At 40.0% G+C, this 23,552-nt stretch overlaps 1 protein-coding gene across 3 annotated transcripts; it reads left to right on the plus strand.

Annotated features, from left to right (window-relative positions):
• The first annotated feature begins 342 nt into the window (after positions 1-342).
• Positions 343-23,343, plus strand: LOC141923313 (photoreceptor outer segment membrane glycoprotein 2). Of its 3 annotated transcripts, none has more exons than XM_074824231.1 (4): positions 343-672; positions 14,600-15,268; positions 20,186-20,432; positions 21,457-23,343. In XM_074824231.1, exons 2-4 carry the CDS (start codon positions 14,688-14,690, stop codon positions 21,721-21,723), a joined length of 1,095 nt encoding a protein of 364 aa, XP_074680332.1. In that variant the 5' UTR covers positions 343-672; positions 14,600-14,687; the 3' UTR covers positions 21,724-23,343. The 3 variants fall into 3 exon arrangements, with proteins under 3 accessions (XP_074680332.1, XP_074680331.1, XP_074680333.1); XM_074824230.1 differs by lacking the exon at positions 343-672 and adding an exon at positions 9,795-9,916; XM_074824232.1 differs by lacking the exon at positions 343-672 and adding an exon at positions 9,797-9,852.
• Positions 23,344-23,552: the final 209 nt, after the last annotated feature.

Genomic DNA, 23,552 nt, shown 5'->3' on the forward strand with positions numbered 1-23,552 from the left:
CGCGGGCCCCTTCCTGCCGAGGTTCTGAGGGGGCGGTGGCGGGCAGCGCCCGTGACGGGGCTTGAGGCTAGCCCACGGCGCTCGCCGCCGCAGGGCCGCTCCCCGCTGCAGCGCCCGCTCTGCTCCCGGGGGGGAGCTGCCTCCTCGCTGCGCTACCGGCCTCCGCCTCAGCAGCCCGGGCTCGGCCACCCCCGGGCCTCAGCGGCGAAGCCGCCAGCACCTGGCGGGGGGGTGCCCGGGACCTGCCGCCCTGCCCCCGCCGTGCGGGGGGGCTGAGGAACGAGAGGCTGGGGCGGGGGGGGGACCGGGCGGGGGGAGACGGGCCCCTCGCGTCGCCTGAGGGACTTGTGTCCCCTGGGGGGACAAGCGCTGCCCTAATGACACAGCGGGGCTGTCACCCCTGGGCTCCGCGCTGTGGCACTGGGGGCGGCCGGTGTGCCCCCCGCACAGGCCGGAACGCCCTTCGAACAGAAGGCTCCAGCTCTGCCAGGCGACTCCCCAGCCCCCTGAGGCGATGGAGCGGGCGCTCGTCGGTGGGTGCCCGTGTGCCACAGCCCACAGGACGCGTCTGTGGCCCACGGGGTCAACGCAGAGGCTGGATCCGTCCGGCCCCTACGTGAGACCTGGCCTGGGGAAGGACAGGTTGGCTGTGCTCGCAGCAGCTGGTATGAAGTAAGTAAACACACCGCAGTTTTACCCTCATGTGAAGTTTCCTTAAAAAAGAAAAAAATCTTTTATTACCCTACTGTCAGGCAGATAATCTTATGATACTGTGAATAATTTAAGCCCTTTCTTCATTCGTCACAAGGAGCTCGTAGTCAAAGAGTAAGGTTAGAAAACAGTATCTCCTGCTGCTGCTTTGTGACTAGGAAGATCTTAGTTGTAGTTGACAAATGAGTTACCCAGCAGTGGGAGCTGTGAACCTAACCTAACACTGAACCCAAACAGTTGTGACTTGCTCAGTGTCAGCTTCAGCCTGATGCTGCTTCATTCACAAACTGAACTACCCCGAGCAGCGGGTCACCAGCCGTGGTGGTGTGCATAAGCACTGCTGGTAAGCGTATATTCCTCTATAGAGAGAATGTGTGTGTGTGTCTAATGTGTCCTAACTAACAACTGAAGCAGTTAATAAGAAAGCTGATAGGAAGAAATGTTCATTTTGTGAATGGAAATGAACCAACCTTGATTGAAATAGGTGGGGACGGTTGCTTTCACCACCCCCACCCTCCCCCCAATAGTACATCTTTTCCCCAGTTGCAAAAAGGAGTTATGAGTTTTGCTTACCTCTGATAGACATTTACAATTTCTCAGATAGAAAATATTCTGCTGGAGCTACATATTCTTCCAAACCTGTCTTAAAGGCATGGCAAAGGTAACAATTATTCTAGGATAGGCCTGCTCCTTATACCTATTCTTCTTATGCACTGAACGATTTTTTCACATTCCCTCTAAAGTAGACAGTACTTTTCCTCCCAGGTTATAATTGAGGGTAGATGAATGCTCTAACCACCTCTTATTTCAAGAACTGCCGACAAAACTTGCTGTGTGCTAGATGTAACAGGGAGCTCATGAATATGAATCCATCTGTGAAGAGTACTTTATTGTTCTCTAAATAACTGACGTATTGCCTGAGGTGTACAATTCTTCAGGAAAATTTTCTGATTCGATTAAAGAGAATGGAAAGACCTTAACAAACTTGTTGATCTGGTTTGTCTGTTTACCTGTTTATCATTGCTAATCCAAGGGGCATAGTTTAGTTTCTCTCATCCCTTTGTAACTTCACAAGTTCATTCATTATCTAATATAACCACATTGTCATGCACAATATCATGGAAATCACATCATGACTACATGTCTTCTTAGCATACTGTAAGTCAGCATGCACACTGCAAGCTTTAAAAGACCAAATAGCCTTTCCCTTTGTCATTGGTTAAAGTTAAGTGATCTGTTAGTTTTCAAATTACTGTGGACTCTTCTTAAGTAGACAAAACCTGAATGGTTCAAATAAAAGTCAAGCAGGGGAAAAAAATAAACTGAGTCTTCTCAAAAGGAAAAATCTGTTTCCACTTAAGTGCAGGAGGTCTCTACAGAAAAGATCTAATCTTTTTTAATTCAGTGCTCCAGAAATATACCAAGAGGTTCTTCAAGGATTTCTGTTCTACTATTTTTAGTTCAAAGATGATGGTAAATATAACAGATACCAGCATTTCCTCTGTCAGTGCAAACTTGCAGAATATCTTCACCACACACACACAAAAAAACCCCAAAAAAACAAAAACCAAAACAAAAAACCCACAACACATTAAAATCTCTCTTTATGTCAATATGGAATCAAGCAACTGTAGCTTTCTTGCGGTAGTACAGGTAGTTAAGCTTAGATGCATAGTGTTGATTGGGTCTGGAAAAAGTTATCCTGAGCCAACAACTGTCCTATGCCGTTTATTCAGGTTTTACATTGTGAGTTCTAATTGGCTATCTCAATGTAAAAATATGCCTTTTTTTGCAGTATAACTATAACCTTGTTCTAATCTTTTAACCGATTGTATTTTGTTGCTATATTTGGCTTTGTGTGGTAGTTATCTGGTATTCCACAGCATCTCATTAGCAACAGTTTTGGATGCAAGGGGTGTAAAAGTGGGATTAACTGTAAAAAGTGCCTCTAAATAGTATCTACTCTTATCTAAATAGTATCTACTGTTTGAGACAGACTAGAGGGCCAGGTGGTTAACTGGTCTGACCCTATAGGGTATTTCTTGTATTCTGATGTAACTGTGTTTTTTGTATGGGAGTTTATCATGCAGCCTTTGAATCAATATATCTAACATATGTGAGTGAAGAGCCACCTCTGAATTTGCATGGAATAATAATGAGCGTCCTAGGTCCTCCTATAAAACCAGAAAGCTCTTGCAAGCATATTCAAGTGCAGCAGCATTCAAGTGCAGTAGCCTAGCACAGAAAAACATTTAACTCAGATATGGCTGTGAATTAATCTAGTCATTTTAGTATTTATGTAGAAAGAAAAGGGGAAAGAAGAGGAGCGTCTAACTCCAGTCTGTTGCAGATCTCCGAGTCTATTCCTACAATGTATATTCTCTGGAAGATGAATTCTCATATGCACATTTTACTTGTCCGTGTATGTAAACAGTATACCTAAATATTTCTTCTTGAAACTATTACATTGCTTTCATTATTCCTGAGAAACACTTACACTGAAATTAAGTTAACATTTTTATCAAAAATTATACCAAAAATGTTACTTTTATAAATAAACTATTAAAATCACAGGAAGGTGAAAAACATTATTTGCATCAACAAAGATTCAGATCTTGCCAAGAGGTGAACTTCACCTTGGAATGGGGAAGAACAAGTATTGGAAACAATTGTCTACTGATTTAACTTTTCTGAAGTCAGAAAGATTACATCAGCAGAAACTTTAATCTGTTAATTCCAAAATAGGGGGAAAATGAAGTTATTTAGCAAAGTTAGTCAACTGTAAACCCCTGCAAATGGTGGACACCTCTGCCTTTGTTCTGAAGATTTTTAAATATCTCAGGTGGTGCCAAGTAAATCAGTAAAGCAGCGTCTCTTGTCTTAGTTCAATCCTAAATGTCTAACTTGGCAGTAGACTGCAAGGAGACAAAAGAAGAGTACTACAGGGCAGAACTCTGAAGTTGGAGAGCAGGAGGATTACTGTCAGAAATTACTCCACATTCCAAAGGCTTACCTGACCAAACTTTATTATAACAGAGTAGCTGCTATGGAAATCTGTGAACAAAAGAAAAAAAAAAAAAAAGAGAGGTAAAAATTTAGTTGTGCTGGAATGTATATGGCAATACAACTTACTGATAAGTTTGACTGCATGAAAAATAATTCCCAGTCCTGTAAATATGTTCTTACCTGTCTAATATAGTTTCAATATTTAATAATAAGTATTCAGTCACCTGAGGCATTAAATAGAACTGGTCTGAATTTTAAAAATGTAGAAACAAGCATGTAAAGACCAAAGTGACTGAAAATTATTTCTGGACACAACTGGACACAGCCCTAGCTTTTATGATTTTTTATTTAAGAAGGAACAGAGACTGAGAATATACCCACGTATAAACTCCTGATATCTTTCTTTCTTTCTTGTTTAAAGAACTAGATCAGAACTTCCAGGATTGTCTGTAGATGGAACACAACTTTCTAGCGCTTCAACTTCTGCTTTCTTAGGCTTCATAGTGGATAATCATGGAAAAATAAGTTTGCTTTCCTAGAAATCTTCTTCCTTGTGGGATGAGGGAGATGTGAAAATTTTCATCAGTGTATTTTGTCTGAAAGGAATGATCTAACGTTTCTTCAAAGACTCTTTAAAAATTAAAAATCACACCTATACACAAACTTATTCATATATCTGCTGATGGAGAAGGGTGACATGATGGACAACGTGTAAGACCTTCTGATCTCTGCTGTTATTTTCTTCAAATAAATATGCATGGGAGTAGATGATTCATTCTGTGAAGTACAGACTCCTTAATTTCAAATACTTTCATTGGAACTTCTTTGCCTAGACAGCAGGGTGTTTGGGTTATTTAGTTATTTCTGTGTGACTCAGAAATTCTGAATAATGTTTCTGCTTATTTTTTGGAGAAAATTTTTTGGAGAGTCAGAAATCAAATGATTGTCAGAAAAGATAAGAGAGAAAAAGAAATAATAAAAGGGGGGGGGGATAAATAGCAAGATGCACAGACTTCATAAGTATTTATTCCCAAGAGATGGAAAATTCATAAGTTTGGTTAGTCAGTAAATGCGCATCCACCAAATCCTAGAATTTGTTGAAAATTTGAACTAAAAATTAATATATAAATGGAGGTGGAAACAGTGCTGTCACTAAAGAGTGGAAAGGTAAACACATTTTATAAGCTCACATTTCAGGGAAAAGTCAATGAGCAAAAGAAGTATTGACCAAAGATAGGATAGCACTTACAAAGTTTTGTAAGATGTTTAAACAGGTATCCAGTTCATAGCAAATGAAAAATCACAGACCTTGAGACATCTAGTTCAGCCTTTTCCAAGGAAGGACCAACTGTCCCTACAACACTCCTGGGCAGTATTCGTCAACCTCTTCTAAAAGTACTCTGTTGATGGAAATCAAGCTTTCTCATGGGCTGTTTACTATTCTCACTAAAAGAAGGATTTCACCCATTCTTTTTCCTCCTATCATGAAAGGAATTTATTCCCTTTCTCCGTTCAACTACCTTAAAATTACTTGAACACTATTTTTACCTCTCACCATCAGTCTTCTCTAAAGTAGAAAACCAAGTTCCTTCCATCTTTTTTCATAGATCATGACTTCCAGACACAGTGTCAATAAGCATGAAGTCACTGCTGAAGGGACAGAGGGATCTTGGATCTTTTTCAGGAGAGCTCTAAGAGCACTGTGTCTAGATGCTGCTTTTTGTCTATTTGACATCTTCAGAAACTTTGTGGGTTTGGGGGTTTTTTGTAACTGTCTTTTCTTTCTAAAAGAGTCTCAGATTCAGTACAAGATGTCCTGAGTAACATTGTTCCATTCAGATGGTGTCTAGAGAGTGAAAAACAGCACCAACATCAGGTTTATAACAAGGTGAGAATACGGAGACTTCCTGATTAGTGTAGGAGGTCTCTTCGAGGAGAAATGTGAGAGTGTATATCTGACTACTTTGCTAGGGGAAGAAGGGTCAGTTGGCAGTGTAGTGCACCAAAGTATTGATCCTCTGAGGTATGGAATAGAAAAAGGAAATTTTACCTCGTTATGTAAGAGGAATTTTGTTGGGACCCCTTATAATATGTGTATAATTCCATTCTACAAAAAGCTTCCTGATGACTGGCTTGTGATGGTACGGTCCATAGTGAATAAGGTACGAAGGTGAAAAGCAAGATTGCTGCATGGTCTAATTATGAATAAGATCATAAAGATGGATTCTGGTAATCAAAAAAAAAGTTAGAGCCAAGATGAAGGTTTTGGGTTACCAACCAATTTAAAATATAGGTTCGCTTTCCAACTTTACCATAGACTGCTGGTCTGATTTTAAGGTGAATACACTATTTCTGTGCCTTAGTTTTCCATTTGTAATGACTCACCATGAGTCAGGAGTGGATGACTCAGAGGTTATGGACAGTACAGCTCCTATGGATTGAAATCAGAGCCAACTTGATAGGGACCTGCATGGTGTTTCCCGGAATATACAGGAGCCCTGAAGACTAGCAGTACATGTGCAAAGCAGTTCATGCAAGTCTGCTATACTTTCCTTTTTGCCTGAGGCTGGCTCCAGCATCCATGTTGTTATAACCTTTAAACATCTGAAAAATGAAAATTATAATACTTCTTCTTCTGATTCATTGAAGCTGCTCTGTTCTTCAGGCAATTAAATGAGCTACAGTTACAGTATTTATATTTTGCATGGGACATAGTACAGCAGGCCTTCTGGTACAACTGTAGTTGTAAAAGCACATAATTGACTTAGTTTGCAATAAGCTTTTTGGCATTCTAATTTACAAGTTGGGTTCTTTTAAATTACTGTCTCTCCCCATTACCTCTTGCCTTTGAGTTTTGACATTCCCTCTGCCAACTGCAATTTCATAAGAATTTCACATGTTGAGATTTAACTTAGGTATCTTTATCTAACTAAAACGACCAAAATCACCTACATGTATTTGAGAGATAAAAATTCTGCAAAGACCCAATTGCTTCTATTTGCCTAATAACTTATGCCTCTCAGTGTCTGCCATGTGGTTCACAACTTTACAAAAAAAGCAGATGGTCTGAATTCCCTTTTTCATACCCTCTCCCCATTAACAATATCAGTGAGAATCTCTTCCTGAATATGGACTCTCCCTCTGAAGCACTAACATGTTAAAGAAAAGTCGTAAGGTACCTGCTTGTGTCAGACTTAGTGAGTGCCTCCACTTTTAGTCCCATTACTCCAAAATCTCGAATCATTAGTTATCATTTGCATTAAATACAAGATGAAATGGAAAGCCATTCAAATATAAAAATAAAACAACTTTTGGAAACTAGATGTGAAATTAAATTTTGCAGGATGTGTCATCCCAACTTAGCTGTTTAATTAGGCTCATAACACATCTCTCCTTGCTTGTGGACTTATATATGAACGGTACTGAACAAATAGGTAATTGGCCAAACATCTATTAAAGTTACCTCTTTCAGATCCAAAGCCGCAGCACAGCAATCTCCACTCCTAACAGGAAAGTGTGTGTTTTCTTTCTACGCCAGTGGGTGATATCTAGATGGCATACCCACATGTACAACTACTCCTGCTGAGTTACAAAATGCTAGTCTATCATTATGGTCTGGGTGTCCAGGCTTCCCAGCAGCTCTGTAAGAAAGTGCATCATGGTTAGTTATAGATTGGCATAAAACAAAACTAATTTCTGAATAATTCAACTTTTAATATTAACTTTGCAGACGAAACCATCTCCCAATATAAGATGGAACAAAAATACAGGTAGCATTAACCTCTAATTGAATTAAGATTGGATTTAAATTATTTCTTACAATGATGCATTCCTGAGCTTCCACTAGCTGTGTGAGTGACCTCTAATCTCTCTAACACAAAAGAAAGCTTCTTACTTTGCATTGCAGGAAAAAACTACATACAGCAGCACTGCCATCTTCTGCTTGCTTTCTTTTGTGCATGCAAGTACTAGGTTTATATTGCAAAGCAACAACAAGGAAGGTACATTTTTCTACTAGTAGGTATCTGAAGCAATAACATTTTCTAATACTCAGGGATAACATATGTCTGGAGTTCCACAGATGTGGGGAGTTTTCACACCTCAACTTTTTCTGGGCATAGAAAAGGACTTCAGAAGTTTGTCTAGGATTTCTAATGTATCACATCCTAGCCAGAGCAATAGCTCAAAAATCCCAGGTAAATGTGTACATTTGTGTTCTTTTGCTGTCCACAAGGAATATACTGTACCTGTTGAATATAGTAGCATTGATCTGTACACAAATGTACACATTTGAACAGATCTAACATATTTCTTGGGGTCTGTACGAGTACAGCAAGTCCAAAGCATGAATGATCCATGGGCATAGGATTAATTCACTGCAGTTGAGGTATATTTGATCATATGCAAACATTTGTGTGGCCCATATGCAATAGGTCCAACAGGTCCCAGATGTATCACATACGCTCTTGATCTGAAGTTTCCTGGATGTGCTGTACATCAACACATAAGCAAGATAGAAAGCTGTAAGCCCTACTTTAGGATATTTTCTTTAAAAGGGTGAAGGCATGGTAAATTATATTTTTCTGAACTGAAATTGCCAGCAAAAGGCACATTGAGCCGGTATGGCCCCAGAGACCCCCCCACACACATCAAGGAAATAGCTCTCTATGAGTTGGCCATATGGTACTAGACGATGCATTGTTGGATGGAGCTTTCAGCGTAAACATTCGTTATGAGTTTGATTGTATCAGAAAAACTGTAAAGGGAGAGAATTTCACTGTGTGACTTTATCCTGCTGGGACATGTCCTTGGGGTTTTTCACCCTGTGGAGGCACAGAGTGACACTGGCAGTTAGGAGCTTCCCTCTTCCATGCAGTACTGTATGAAATGACTTCTGGCAAGTGAACAAGTCTTAATTGTTTTTTCTTCCCAGAATATTGTAGTTAGGTATTCCAGTCTCTGCTTTATTCAAGACTTTGATAGATTGAGTTGCACTGATAATTAATCTTTTACCTTTCCCTGATAATAAATGTGATAATACTGATGCATGCAGAGGGGTGTCTATCTTTACAAAAGCATGAGGCCATAAATTAGATAAGCAGGCATATTCCCAGAGCACAGAGTTAGAATCACAGTAATATGGTATCAGTTTATTGCTCGTCATTATCTGGGAGAGGACAGTTTATGCTTCCGAGAATATTCACATGCATTACAACCCCTGGTGCAGGGTCCCTTGCAGTCAGTCATGTGTGCTCACTGAACTCTCTCTGCTGTGCTGATGTATTATGGACCTGATAGACCAAACTTGGTCCTGCTTAGCGATTCAGTTCTGGTACTAACATCACCACTAACTTGATCAAGCATTGCTGCAGGCTCAGCTTGTTGCCACTGCTGTTGCCAGTTCAACCCAGCCATGTCCATCCCACAAACTGCCACATGCTGGGCTCAGAAAAAGGTGCTTTTGCTTCTGGCTTGGGATAAAGCTTTTAAGAGTCTACTAGATTGTTCTTAAACCTGGAAAGCTTCCCAAACCAGAATCTACTGTGACTCATGCAGGACGATCCAATTGCTCTTGGTTACTTGAATTCCTTTCTTGGACACAGTCACAGTCAATACACAGAGGACAGACAATTCCACCCAAAGCAACAAAATATGAAATGATAGGTAAAGCACATAGTAGTGAATGTAAATGAGGATTGCCTAAAATAGATTTTCCCTTTCCACAGAAGCACAAAGTTTCATTATTCTCATTCTTCTCTCTCTTGGACCCATATTTATTGTCAAGAAAAAATTCAGAACTAATGAAGACATTAGCAGGTACTGAAGAACAGTCTCTGTTACTTACAAGGCCAAACTTCAGGGGTGTAAAAAGGTAAAAGAAGTTACTACAAATCCATTTTGTGGGTGAGATCTCAGTTCACACTCAGTTAATTGGCCTGTTTTGCAGGATTTAACCTGGTGGCCTAAGAACCTTGTAATAAATCTCTTAGCTACGATTAGAGATGAGAGATTAGCACAGGCAGGAGAGTTGAAGTCTTTTTCTCCATCTCCATTGGTGAGTCACTGTAAAGATAGAAGAGCTATGCAGACATCAGGAAATCAGGACTTCAGTCTTCCTTAGGATGCCTGATCCAGGTATCTTCTCCCCTGTATTCAGCAAGTTACCAGTTTTGAGATCCTGTTCAGTCCTCTGAAGCAGGTTAGTGGTTTCTTTTACAATGTCACAGATAGGAATATGTGTTTAGCTAAAATGGCAGATTTTAGTGAAATGGGTAAGATAAGATGTGGTTTGCTTGTGACAAAACTTCAAGTCAAATTTCTTTAGACAGTTTGCATCTAATAAGTAAATGTTATAAACAAATAAATAGCTGTGCTATGTCTTGTTCTATGTACTTAGGGGAATTTGATAGCAAAGGAACAGGTAGGTGGCATCTTGGAAGCAAAAAGCTACCGTATGCTAATGGAAGCTGTGTTTGAAGTGAGTTAGACAAGGAAAGCTTGAGACCAGTATCGATAATATGGGAGAGGTTTCCACATTTATTGGGCTGCTTCTGTTGAAAGAAATATTTTTCCCTTTATCCCTTTATTATTATTCCCTTTTAAGAATAAAATCCAGCTTGCTCTCTCATAGCTGGGGAAAAAATGTCTGTGTGTATAGCTTCATAATGCTGGAGTGGCTCATGTATGGTAAGGTGTGTTTCTAAGAACTTTGATAGAGGTGTTACTACTGCTAGGAGCATTTGTGGTTTTACAGTAGCCCACTGCCAAATATAACTTGGAGAAGACACATACTGCAGAGCGAGACAATGACACTGTTAGCTCATACAGAACTTTCTCCATGGTGCTCAAAAAATGCTACTACACGGCAGTATGCGTGTTGCAATACATCTTATGTTAATAAATATATTCAATACTTCATTGAACAGTTAGGGAAAGAATAATGTTATGGTGTATTTACAAAATTCGTTATGATGGGAAGAGTCTTCTCATTATCTAAAATAAATTCAGTAAACTGTTAGCACAGGAAAAACTCATCTCAAGAGAAATGTCCATGTAGAAGCTGCAAACACAGGAACAGAGTAGGTATGTTGTTCTGTCCCAGACTCAATGCACTCAAAGTTTCATGAGAAGCACCGTTGTCCGAAAGATGCTTTGTGCAATCCCAGGTGTATCAGTGGCAGCCAGGGTCAGTCGACGAGTGGTCATTGCACTACAACAACCAGTCATTCCTCCCTTTCCTCTGGCAGTGTGCCTCATACAAAATAGAAGACCTTATACTGCCGGAGGACTGTGGCGTGGGTACCTCTGTGAGATGAGTGTGAATATTCCATGAAATCTGACCTTATAACATTACCAAAATTGCACCAAGGAGGCTGGAAATACCATATGAGAATTACCGGAGGCAAGGACTTAGGAAAAGAGTTGCTCTTGCACATAAATTTTTAATTTTTTTAAATTTAGGCATCTGAAAAAGGGGGAGGGAGCTATATCAGAATAGCTACACGAGATTGAAAGAATCTCTGCTTATGGAATTCAGCTTCAAATTTCTTTCTGGCTAGAATATGACAGAAAGTCTCAAATTTACATCTTCCAAAATCAGCGATGCCTCTTGAGTAGGTGAATTTTAAGTAAGGGTAGAACTGTTTACAGCTTTTGTTCAAAGGGTAGAGCAAAAGATGTTTGGAGGTAGGGTGTTCTCAGTGACACTGTAACTATGTGTGTGCCTAACAGTTCGGAGGCATTTTGCAAATACATACATGTATTTCATAGAAATGAACGGTGAGTGATGTACTCATATATGCTGGCCCTTGAACGTGAACTGCATATCAGCGGCTAGGAAATTTCACAACAGATTCTCTCTCTTGTGAGCTCTGAGACCTGAGTATCAGGGTCAAATAAACCTATTTGTAGCAGCCATTTAGAGCTATTTAAGTTCAAGTCATGAACTGCTTAACTGGTGAAGCAATCAAAGATACTGTCTCCGGGTTTAGCAGACAGGCTGTCGGCTGAATTCATATGAAGGCTTAATTCTGTGCCAGCAGAACATGATCCTTTTAAATGAGGTCTGAAGGATACCCTAGAAGAATGGTGTGAAGAAAGTGGTGTCATTTTATAAATGACTGTTCTCTGGACTTGTTTGTACAGAGGTGTATATCGATAATCAGTATTTCACCATGATAATCAATATGATTATCACAACATGATCACAATCAATATTCAACCATAGCTGATAATCAGCCTCAACAATCATTAAAATTAGGACCCTGTTTTTAAAGTCAGGGAACTGCTGGCCTCAACACCTTTGGAAATAAGACCAGTTAGGAAAAATACTGTGCATTTTGCATGCTATTTTATGTATTGTACAAGAGATAAAGAAACATGAATAGTTTTGAAGGGAATTAGTTTCTTCTGTAAATGAAAATAAATGCAACGTGAATTAATTAGATCTCACAGGCATTAAAACATTTTAATACTCAAATGCATGAAGATATCTTACCATATCCTAATATGAATGGAACCACCTATTCCTTGCCTGTACAAATAGAATTGATTCTTTCCAACATATACAGATGAAGACTCTGGGATACCATTATGTTTTTAAACTGTGCAACAATCTGCTTACCCAATGTTATGCTTCACTGCAGCTGTGGATCCTTTAGTGGCTAGGTATAGCCCTGCTTCTGTACAGCTGGTCTGCAAGTAGTTTTCATGCTGTTTTAGCTGATACCAGTTTTATTCAGATGAAGTTAAGTAGTGGAGTCCACTAGTCTAAAAATATTATACAAGAATAATGCTGCTTATGCTTCTCTGTTTCCCCAAATTTATAGGACTATGTTTTACTGTTTATAAATGCCATTGTATTAGTGGAATTAGATGACTGTATAATCATATAAATACATGGTTGTACAGTATAAAATCACTTTAATGAAAATTACTGAATTTGTACAAGACCATGCTGAGAGCAGACTTTCTGGTGAGGAAAGAAAGAACGACTCCCTCTATCTTGCATGTGTGGAAGAAAGGCAGTCACAAAGTATTGGAAGCACTGAAGGAGGATGAAAGTTCATGGTTTGATCCTGAAGTACTGCAGCATAGTTCTACATCCACATCACATACACCAAAAACACATTGTCTCCAGCTCTAACAGCTTTTAGAGCTTGGATGTTATTAGCTGCTTTCTGCCTGTGATATAACTGGATAGGTGCAAAGGAGAAGTTATTAGTAGTGTTGCAGAGAAGCAAGGTTAAAAGTGCTGGGAAAGATGGTATCTTTTCTTAGATCCACTAATAGCTGGGGAAAAGAAGACAGACCTTGAAACACAGAAGTCCTCCTTCAGCTGTGAAACTGTGAAATATCAGATTTGAAACTCGGGGCAGGGAAGAGTCTCTCTGAATATATTCTATGCCCATCATTGTGACCTCTGAAGAGAAAAGTAAGAGTTTGTACATCACACAGGGAAGTTATTAAAGGACGGTTAATAATGTAAGAACAGGTGTATCAAAAACAAGCTAATAAAATATACAAGATATAAATTACTAGACACATGAGTAGTTTCCTGTCATTTTTCAAATGGTTCCCCTTCAAAAAAATATTGTGGTGTCCCTTGAGCTGCAGGGACTTCTTCACATGGGAGAATGGAAGCAGTTCCAATGGGCAATGAATAAGTCAAGGTTATTGCAGAAAGTGCAACCAGGCATGAAGTTCAGGATTCTGACTGGAATATGGAGGACTCGGAAAGAAAACCAGTCTACAGGTGGTAGGAGGATTGGAATAAGGTGTGATTGTCACAGTTCTCAGGACAAAGGGAAAGAGCAAGCAACTTTAGGTGCAGGAACAGAGGTTAGGCTTAGTGATGATTCCCAAAGGATTAAATAGGCCTCATTTAATACATCATGCTATTCCCAAAACTAGTTTTTAATAAGAACTTTCAGAAAGAAAGGAAGGACAGTCAGGTAGAGAAAGAAATAGAGCATTTTAAACTGCTGGGGGTTTTTTAAGGTGTGAAGATGTTCTGCTTTTTTGTGTAGGATGATATGTTACTTCACATAAAAATGATAGTGCTTTTATGACAGATCAAGTGGAAAAATGTGGTGGAGGATGATTTGTTCACCAGTAATATATTCAGGTCACAGCACTTAATAAAATTTTGAGAATATTTTCTAGAAAACTGACACAGTCATTGATAGTTTAACTATTTGTTGAACGTTTTGTGTCTGTGGATAACCACAGTCAGTTCCCCCTGCAGTTTTTGCCAGCGTGATCATATCTTAGTATAAGCATAGGAATAAAACTGCTTTTTGCTAGCAAAATTGTATTTTACTGCACATAATTGATGAAATGACTAAAGATACCCATAGCATACTGTTTCTGGTGCTATTTTAATGGGGTTTTTCCATATGGAAAAAAAGGCTTACATAATTATGCTGCATATATCTGCTTGTTTGTCCTGCTTGTTCAACCTTTGAATGCAAATCTGACCATGACATGATAATCTAAGTATTATAAATTCCTAGAATGATCACGAAATTACAGGCAACAAGTAGAAGGAAAAGGCACCCTGAGTCTTCTGGAGGGAAAGACAGCAGATCAGCTCACTTCCAGACATCAGAAAATCTGCACAGAAAATTGCTCTTGACAAAAATCCATAGGAATCCAGAGTTCATTGGGTTTACTGTTTGCTTGTTTTTAATTGCTCTAGTCAGTCCTTAGAATTTTTTTTTTTTTTAAGTGATTCACATTGTATGAAATTTAAGCAATAAATGTCACTGGGGTACTCCCTTGGCAGGACTCGAATTGCGTGAGACTGTACAGGAAGTTTTCTGTAGTCTCTATAAATACTTAGTCAAACAGACAGTAATCTCTCTCTCTCTCTCCTCTTCAGATTTCTACTGCATGCCTTGGATACATGCTTCTAATCAGCTTATGAGCTTTCCTTGACCTGTGCTTCTTTTCCTAACACTGATCTGACTATGGCTGTCCTCAAAGTAAAATTCACCAAAACTAAAAGGGACAAATTGGCTCAGATCTTATGGATCCTCAACTGGGTTTCTGTAGTAAGCGGGGTCATTCTCTTCAGTCTTGGCCTCTTTCTGAAAATAGAGATCAAGAAGCGCAATGAAGTGATGGCAAAAGGGGACATTAACTCTGTCCCCAACATGCTGATCTCTGTAGGGGTCATAGCTTGTATCATCAACTTTCTGGGTGGCAAAATCTGCTACGACTGCTCAGATGCCAACAAGTTTTCTCGGTGGAAACTAGTTATGCTCCCATACATCGTATGTACCTTCTGTTTTACCTTCTCCATCCTGGTGGGTGCTCTCATGTGCTATGCCATGAGGAACGAGCTGGAAGAGTCTCTCTATCTGGGACTGAGGGATGCTATTAAGTTCTATAAGGACACAGACATACCTGGACGATGTTTCTTAAAGAAAACAGTGGATATGTTACAAATTGGATTCCAGTGCTGTGGAAACAACGGCTTTAGAGACTGGTTTGAAATTCAGTGGGTATCTACTCGTTATCTGAATATGGCTTCCAAGGAAGTGCTGGAGTAAGTATTTACTAGTCATAACAAAAAATTCTAGGAGAAAAACTCATTCAAGAAGGCAAAGTAGATACTAGTTTTTACTGAACCTTTGTCTCTTAATCAAAGAACCATAGAATGACCACATTACTCACAAAAGATGCTAACTACATTCACAATCGAAAGTTGCCTTTTGCTAAATTTTTAGGGACATTAAGCAAAGCAAAGATGTATCTTTCCTTTTTTAGCATGGTGAATTAACTACCTCAAAATTTCAATTATAGTGAGCCGATAAGGGAAAGAAAAAAAGGACTGTACTATCAATACACATTGCACAGTCAGTCCTAAACACTGAAGGACCCTTCTCCTTCAAGATATTAGACTTTGCAAGCCCAGGTTCAAATCTATATGTTCACATGTGAGAAACTGCCAACACCGTGTACTCTGCATAAAAAAGGAGAACAACCCTCGAAATTTTTGGTGGTGATTGTGCTTCACTTGATGTAGCAATTGTGAAATTATACAGTCAAAAAGAAGAGTCTGGTAATTCTTACAGACAATAGAAAAGGTAACAATAAAAAAAATTTAAAGGTAGACAATCCAATATGTAATAATTCTTCTAAAGCTGAAAAAAAGTCTTCACCGATGAGATCATAGAAGCTATATATTCCTGGGAAAGACAAACACAAAAAGCTTGACTGGCATTTCTCAAGTGTTCTGTTTCGTTGAACTCAAAAATCAGTGACAATAAAGCCAGAGGATGGAAGGCCAAAGACCTTACGTTCACAGAATGTGCAACTTGAAACTGCCATCATAGCAAAGCGTATATACAGAGCTGCAAATATAGCGGAGGACAGGACCTAGGAGAATCCGGACAAGAGGGCATCAACATGCATAAGGCAGTTGGCTGTGGACATGAAGCAAGCTTTAGAACAAGTGTTCTCAAGAGAGAAGTTGGAAAACAACAGTGACACAAACCAGACTGACCCAAGATGTGTTTTCAATCCTGGTTCTACACTGAAAAGTGACATGACACCAAAGATGGTCCACAGAACTTAAGAGTAGTATCTTATTGTGAGGACAAAAGTAAAATCTACTGCCTTTTATTTCCGTGCAGAACATGCAGAAACTGTAATGTTTTACCCAGGATCTTAGCTAAACTGTCTTCTTCTGTAGGGTCACCCGTGCTCTGCCATTATTTTTTAAATAGGCTGTCAATTAATTTTTGCCCCATGTAGGCAAAATATGCCAGTGAAATGTGTGTGAGGAAGTGATCACATTGCAGAATTTCTTTTACTGTATATAAATTGAATAATTTCATCTTGATTGCTAGAATCCAAGTTGGTGCATATAACCAAATTATACTATGATTCCCAAAAATCTGGTAGTGAAACATTTGATATGAAATTGTTGGAAGCAAAGTCTAACTGGGATTGTTCAGAAAGGATGGAGAAGAAACCAAGTATTTTTTTTTTATTTCATCTTGTACTGTACATCAGTTAGTACCTAGTAGATTAAGAGGCAAAGCAGGTGAGAACGGATATACTGTCAACTCACATGTAACCTTTGCAAAACTGAACTTTTCACCTTCATAACCCTCTTTCCTCCCCTCTCTTCTGTATCCCCATTGCCAACACCACAATGTGACAAGAAATGGAGAGAAATAATGGGAACGGTAGGAGGATGAGGCAGGTTACAGAAGATAATCCTATCATTGCTTTGGTTGGGTACAAATCATCTTTTTACAGCCTGAAAAGCAACTTTTGCTTTACAATACTGTAACAACTTTGAATTGCAACAATAAATAGCAGTGAGTGTCTCACTCCCTCAGCTCTGTTACCGAGGTCTTCCCTTCTAACAGTACCAAGATACATCATTCTTTAATCTGCCACTAGTAAGGGAAACACGATGACAGGGGGACATAACCCAAGTCTGGAAACTGCTGTTGGCAGTAGAAAGAAGATTCCTCTTTATAATGTGGCAGGAAGAAAAAAATGAATTAAATTGATGCTTGGGATCGAAAGAAAATCTTAAGACCTAGTTTAAGAGATTGTATGTTAACTATTTTAGATGCTGTACTGTATTTGGGTCATGTCACTGAAATACACAGGGCATTTTGCTGGCTGTGGCGGGTTGACCCTGGCTGGACCTCAAGTGTCCACCGAAGCCACTCTGTCACTCCCCTCCTCAGCTGGACAGGGGAGAGAAAATATAACAAAAGGCTTGTGGGTCGAGATAAGGACAGGGAGAGATCACTTAGCATTTACTGTCACGGGCAAAACAAAATTGACTTAGGGAAATTAGCTTAATTTATTACCAATCAAATCAGAGTAGGATAACAAGAAATAAACCCAAATCTTAAAACACCTTCCCCCCACCCCTCCTTTCTTCCCAGGCTTAACTTTACTCCCGATTTGTCTACCATCTTCCTCACCAGTGGCACAGGGGGATGGGGAATGGGGGTTGTGGTCAGTTCATGACCCGTTGTCTCTGCTGCTCCTTCCTCCTCATGGGGAGGACTCCTCACACTCTTCCCCTGCTCCAGTGTGGGTCCTTCCCACAGGAGATAGTCCTCCACAAACTGCTCCAGCATGGGTCCCCGCAGGTCACAAGTCCTGCCAGCAAACCTGCTCCAGCCTGGGCTCCTTGGGACCACAGCTCCTGCCAGGAGCCTGCTCCAGTGCAGGCTTCCCACGGGGCCACAGCCTCCTTTGGCACATCCCCCTGCTCTGGTGTGGGGTCCTCCTTGGCCTGCAGGTGGGTATCGGCTCCTCCGTTAACCTCGGTGGGTGCAGGGCACAGCTGCCTCACCAGGGCCTGCACGGGGGGCTGCAGGGGAATCTCTGCTCTGGTGCCGCCTCCCCCTCCTTCTCCACTGACCTTGGTGGCTGCAGAGTTGTTGCTCTCACATATTCTCACCCCTCTTTCCGGCTGAAGTTGCTGTTGCGCAGCAACTTTTTCCCCTTCTTAAAAACGTTATCCCAGAGGCACTACCACCGTCACCGATGGGCTCGGCCTTGGCCGGCAGCGGGTCTGTCTTGGAGCCGGCCGCATTGGCTCTGCCGGACACAGGGAGAGCTTCGAGCAGCTTCTCACAGAAGCCACCCCTGTACCCCCCAGCTACCAAAACCTTGCCATGCAAACCCAATACACTGGCCCATGTAAAAACTTCCCTTTCACAACATGCCAGCCTTCCTCGCCTCCCTCTGTGAGGTTTCTTTTGTCCTTCCCCATTCGAGCCTTCCCTTTGGTACCTCTCTGGCTCCCTTCGTTGTTTCCCTCCCAGTGCGTTGTTTTGCCAATGGCCGTTACACTGCTTGCACACTTAAGTCTGGTTTCAGTGGATTATTTGGGTTCTTTTTGCAGTAGTTTCATTCTATGGCCATTACCAGGAATATGATGGTGACAAAGTGAAGAGCTAGCCTTTAAAATGGACAAGAATCCATGCCTAACCCACTCATAGGTGGGAAATGGCAAATGAACTTCCTGACTTACTTGGAAAGATCTTTGAGAAAGATATTTTTGACACAATGTTAAACGAAACAAAACATACCACCACTCCCAAAAATAAAAAATGGAGGTTGTTTTTATCAGGCCCACAGCAATAAAATGAAGGCAATTATTCTGCCATCCCAGCACAGCCACTAATACTGAGCTTCCTAGCAGCCTATATTTCTTATGAAGGACACATTTAGTCCCAAAATGCCGGAAGAACACTGGACTGCAGAGTTTCTGCTGCTTCTGTTCACCTGAGCTTCTTGTGACATCTTTCTTCCCTTTAATTTAGCTTATCTGTAGTGGAACAGGAACATATTATTTATAAATGTTAATAAGTTTTGGAAAATATTACAAATTCTGCTATTAGCAAATGGTGAAAGATGGATATCTAAGAAAGTTGTCTTTCATGTATTCTGGCTTTCTAACGAAGGTTAAAGGGAATGGGCTTCATTAAAACAGGCCATGGTTCTCACCTGTGGGGCTGTCTCAGGAAACAATACTTGTACAATGAGAATGAAAATAGATACATGCTTAGAGGCTACTTCCCCAAAGTGTGAAAGCATCTCTCAACACCTTACATACTCTCCAGTTTCTGGAAAATCTATTTCTCTGAAGAGCCCACTTAGAAACAGAAGTCCTCACAAGGATGCACTTGCTCAAGAGAAGGCAATACAAGGAAAATGGATGTCAAGAATTCATTTAACTCTTCCAGAAACTCAGTTAATCTGAGACTGTGTTCTCTTTCCATCCTATGACTTTTTTCTCCATCCTATTTCTTTATCTTTCTTCTTTTCCCACTTGTTTTTCTCCTGATCCTGTAAGGGAGGGAAAGGAATAATTTTTAGCAATAAATACAAACAGTTTCAAAAGTTACAAAAAGTATAGTTACAAGAAGTAGAAACTTCCTTGTGAATTTGTCTCAAAACATGTGCCAACCCAGCCATTGCACACGGGTACAATGATGAAATGCCAGCGGACAATATCCAGTGGTTCCTGTGGCATGCAAAGTTGTATTAGGTTCTCTCTTAAGGAATGCTTGTGTTGAAAAACAATCCAGAAGTAGTGAATCACGGGATTTCTAGGGCCATAACTTCCATTAGAGTTCCACCAAGATACTGAAGACAATTTCTGAACTTGTTTATTTTCAGTGCAGATACCTAAAAAGGCAACATCTCCGTAAACACTGAATCCACATCTTGCACGCACAGTGCTAAGAACCATGTGAGATACTGTGCTGATACCACACTTAAGAAATACAGCAAATGAAAAATTCAGTTTTCTTGCAGTAAGTAGCTTCTCCAGTTGGAAATACATTCCCATTTTGCCTTTGTTACATTGGAGGCCTACATCACAGCAGTGTTGAGTTACATCCTTCTATAAAAACCACAGGCACTATCTGCTGCTGATACCAGATTTGTAATGCCCAAACTTTCTGTCCTGTTGCAGCCGTCTAAAGAGCAACGTTGATGGGAAGTTCTTGGTGGATGGAGTGCCCTTCAGCTGCTGCAACCCAGGCTCCCCACGGCCCTGCATCCAGTACCAGCTGACAAACAACAGTGCTCACTACAACTATGATTTTCTGACAGAGGAGCTCAATATCTGGGTGAAGGGGTGCAGAGAGGCCCTGCTGGAGTACTACACAGCTATTATGAGATCCATTGGTATTTCAGCATTGCTTATTTGGTTGTTTGAGGTAAGTCTCATAAAAATGATCTGGGTCAGATTAATCGGAGTCTTTGTGCTCTCTAGGATGGGAAACAACCAGAGTGTAACATATGCGAAGTGCCTCGATATGTAGTATAAAGTCCACAAGCACTTCAAGACTGTTGCCAGACTTCCTTTAGTACAGACAACTTTCTCAAAGTCCCCAGAGCAGAAGCAAATCTCACTTAAGATGAAAACTATTAGAAATTATGTGTATAGTTCTGTATATTTACACAGCTTTTTCAGTAGACTATGGCATATTCCCTTCCCTGAAGCCTTTATGGGATCAGATACGAGATGACACATACAGTGGCACAACTGCAAGGAAATTAGGTGAGATGTTGGTGCCGGAAACAACAGGCCTTTGGCAGCACATGAAGAAGCTGTGAACCAGCTCTCTGTGCTCCCTTACATATCAACAAGCGGGGCACATTTATCGCGATTCCAACGGATCTGTGAAAGTGTGGCTTTTTCCTAAACTTATGCTTGAGCCTCTATTATAGGCCGTCCGTCGTAATTTTAATGCATTGGCATGTAGGACACATATGGCTTACATACGAATGATTAAACTCCTTGGAGAAAAAAAAGATTTAATCAAGGCCAGTGGGGAAAAAAAAAACACAACAAAAACATAGAAACTAGCAGACTGCAGTTAATTTTTTTTCCCCAGTGACCGATGGTTCCATTAATTGATCATCCATTCTACACCAGTTAGTTGTAGTCTCCGAGGCTGCAGTGTTCCCGAGTACTTCTAGGTATTTATGTGCTAACAACATGCAAGCGGGAATGCTACCTGAAGAATGGAGAGAGAATCAATCAATCTCTCCCTGGTATTTTTCTTTCTAAAAAATCTAATTAATTGGGAGAGAGGTTAGATATATTGCTGGGATAAAGAATTTGTCTGCCTTAGTCAATATTAATTATTAGGCCTGTAAATAAGTCAGAAAGCTGACTTAATGGTAGGATTAAGGTTGTAGTTTAAACTCTGTTTAACCATTAACTGTTTTTTGCAGCTCTCTGTACTTATTGGTGTCCGGTACCTACAAACAGCAATGAAGAATGTCCTTCTGCTAGGAGATCTGGAGGGTGAATCGGAGGGTTGGTTACTAGAAAACAGCTTTGTGGAAACTGCCAAATACAACATCAGCATCATTAAGAACCTCGGCAAAGCCAACCAGATCTCCACTGTCTCAGGCATGAATGACCCCAACATTGAGGTTCGAAACACAAACTGTGGGAAAACCAATGTTACAACAACATCTATCCCAGCAGCTAGCTAGGCAAGTCTCCAAAGAAACATCACCACAAGTGTAGCTCTGACATATTACAGTCTTACAGTTAACAGATTTTTCACTGGTGGGGGAAAAAAAAAGGGAAGAAAACTAGTAAGACAATTGAACATACCACGGACTAGCGGCAGCTCCAAAACCATACTTTTTTGATACTTCTTTGGCTGGATGTATTTTTACTAATTCTTGCGAAATCCCTGATTTTCAACACTGCACAAAACAAACTTTTGAAATTTTCCCCACTTACTCTCCCTTGTTTACATACTTCTGTCATGGTCTGAATACATCAGAATAATCATTATGCACAAGGAAATATTCCAAATAGGATTAGTCTACTGTGTACCAACAAAGTTTGTCATTACTGGCATTACATCTGTAGAAATCCCAGCAGAAGGGAAATCCCAAAAGAAATTATTACACTGGATAAAATGATTCTTTAAAAAAAGACAAAAACTATGAAATGAAAACTCTGTTAGTCCAAGTTAGGATAGAGAGAACTTATACATATATTGCAGCCCTTCTAAAAGAACCTAGGTGAAATTGAGTTGAAGGCAATGAAAGTTAGCATCATATATTTCACTGTTCTTGAGGTTTTTTCCCAAAATAGTCTGAAGTATCTCTTCATTTTTCTCCTTCCATAGTTTAGAGAAAGCCAGCTGCTGGAAGTTCTCTGCTCAAGAAACTAACTGACAGCTCATGCCAGGACATTTAAAATTCCAAGTAGCATGTGATAGCACAAGTTTAAGACCAAGCAGATATTTCCCATAAAACAAATACTGATGATTCTAGATGTTTAAAAGCTCCTAATTTCAAAAGTACTTACATAGATCCAGGGGCTGGAAGATAAGGGATTATTCGGAACCAGTGAAGGCAAAGGTAGACTGACAGAACTCCCATCACGTTCCTAGTACAGCGCTCAGGAACGGTGTCAATGCACGGAGTGAAAGCCTGCTACACCCGAGACACTTGTAGTTACAGGATGACCTACAACTGTAATTCATCATTAACAGTAAGCAGGAAAAACCTACCGATAGAGGATAAAAAACCAAATGAAATATTTTACTTGTTACTGTTCTGAATAAGACATTGTTTGAATATAACTTTGGACAGCTTGTGCATTCTTTGTGTATAATCAAGTAAAAGAAGTTATATCATTGGATATTCAAAGCAGAACTATTCTTGCTTTTGAAATTGTGCAAAAGTAACAGTGAAGATTCCTTTACCTGCCTAAACAATGTTGTTTTCTGTAACACTAGAATAAGCAAGAATTAGACTGCAAGAATATATTGTAAATAAAGTGTGTGATGTAATAATTTGTACTGTAATTCAAGCAGGCTATATGCATGATCATAATTTCAAATGCAATTGCTTCACTGCTTAAAATTTTAGGCCTATTCTTAAGTATGTTAAAAAGAAAAATGGACAGATGGGGTTTGCCTGTAGCAGATGTTTTGCAAAAGGCAAGTAAAAGGCAAGACCATTAGAAAACAGTTCTTTCCCTGGCAAAGCCTCTCAACTTCACGGAAAGAGCAGTTTGGGACTTGATATAACGAAGAGGGTATTTGTGTCACTGTATTTTAATAAATCTCAGAGGATATTTTTATCTATGAATTTGCATAGTATTTTTCTTTAAACTCATTCATGTTTATGATATCCAAACCACAACAAGTTTCAGAATTTCTCACAATGCAGTTCTGCATTGTTTGAAAAACTGCTCCTCTTTGCTTGTTTACTCCCTGACAACTTAATCAGGTACCCCCTAATTCTTGCTGTAAGATGTAGCTGATTCCTTATTTATTCCCTTCCATGTCATTCCCGAT

The sequence above is a fragment of the Strix aluco genome, chromosome 4 (assembly GCF_031877795.1).
Source record: "Strix aluco isolate bStrAlu1 chromosome 4, bStrAlu1.hap1, whole genome shotgun sequence".
NCBI lineage: Eukaryota > Metazoa > Chordata > Aves > Strigiformes > Strigidae > Strix > Strix aluco.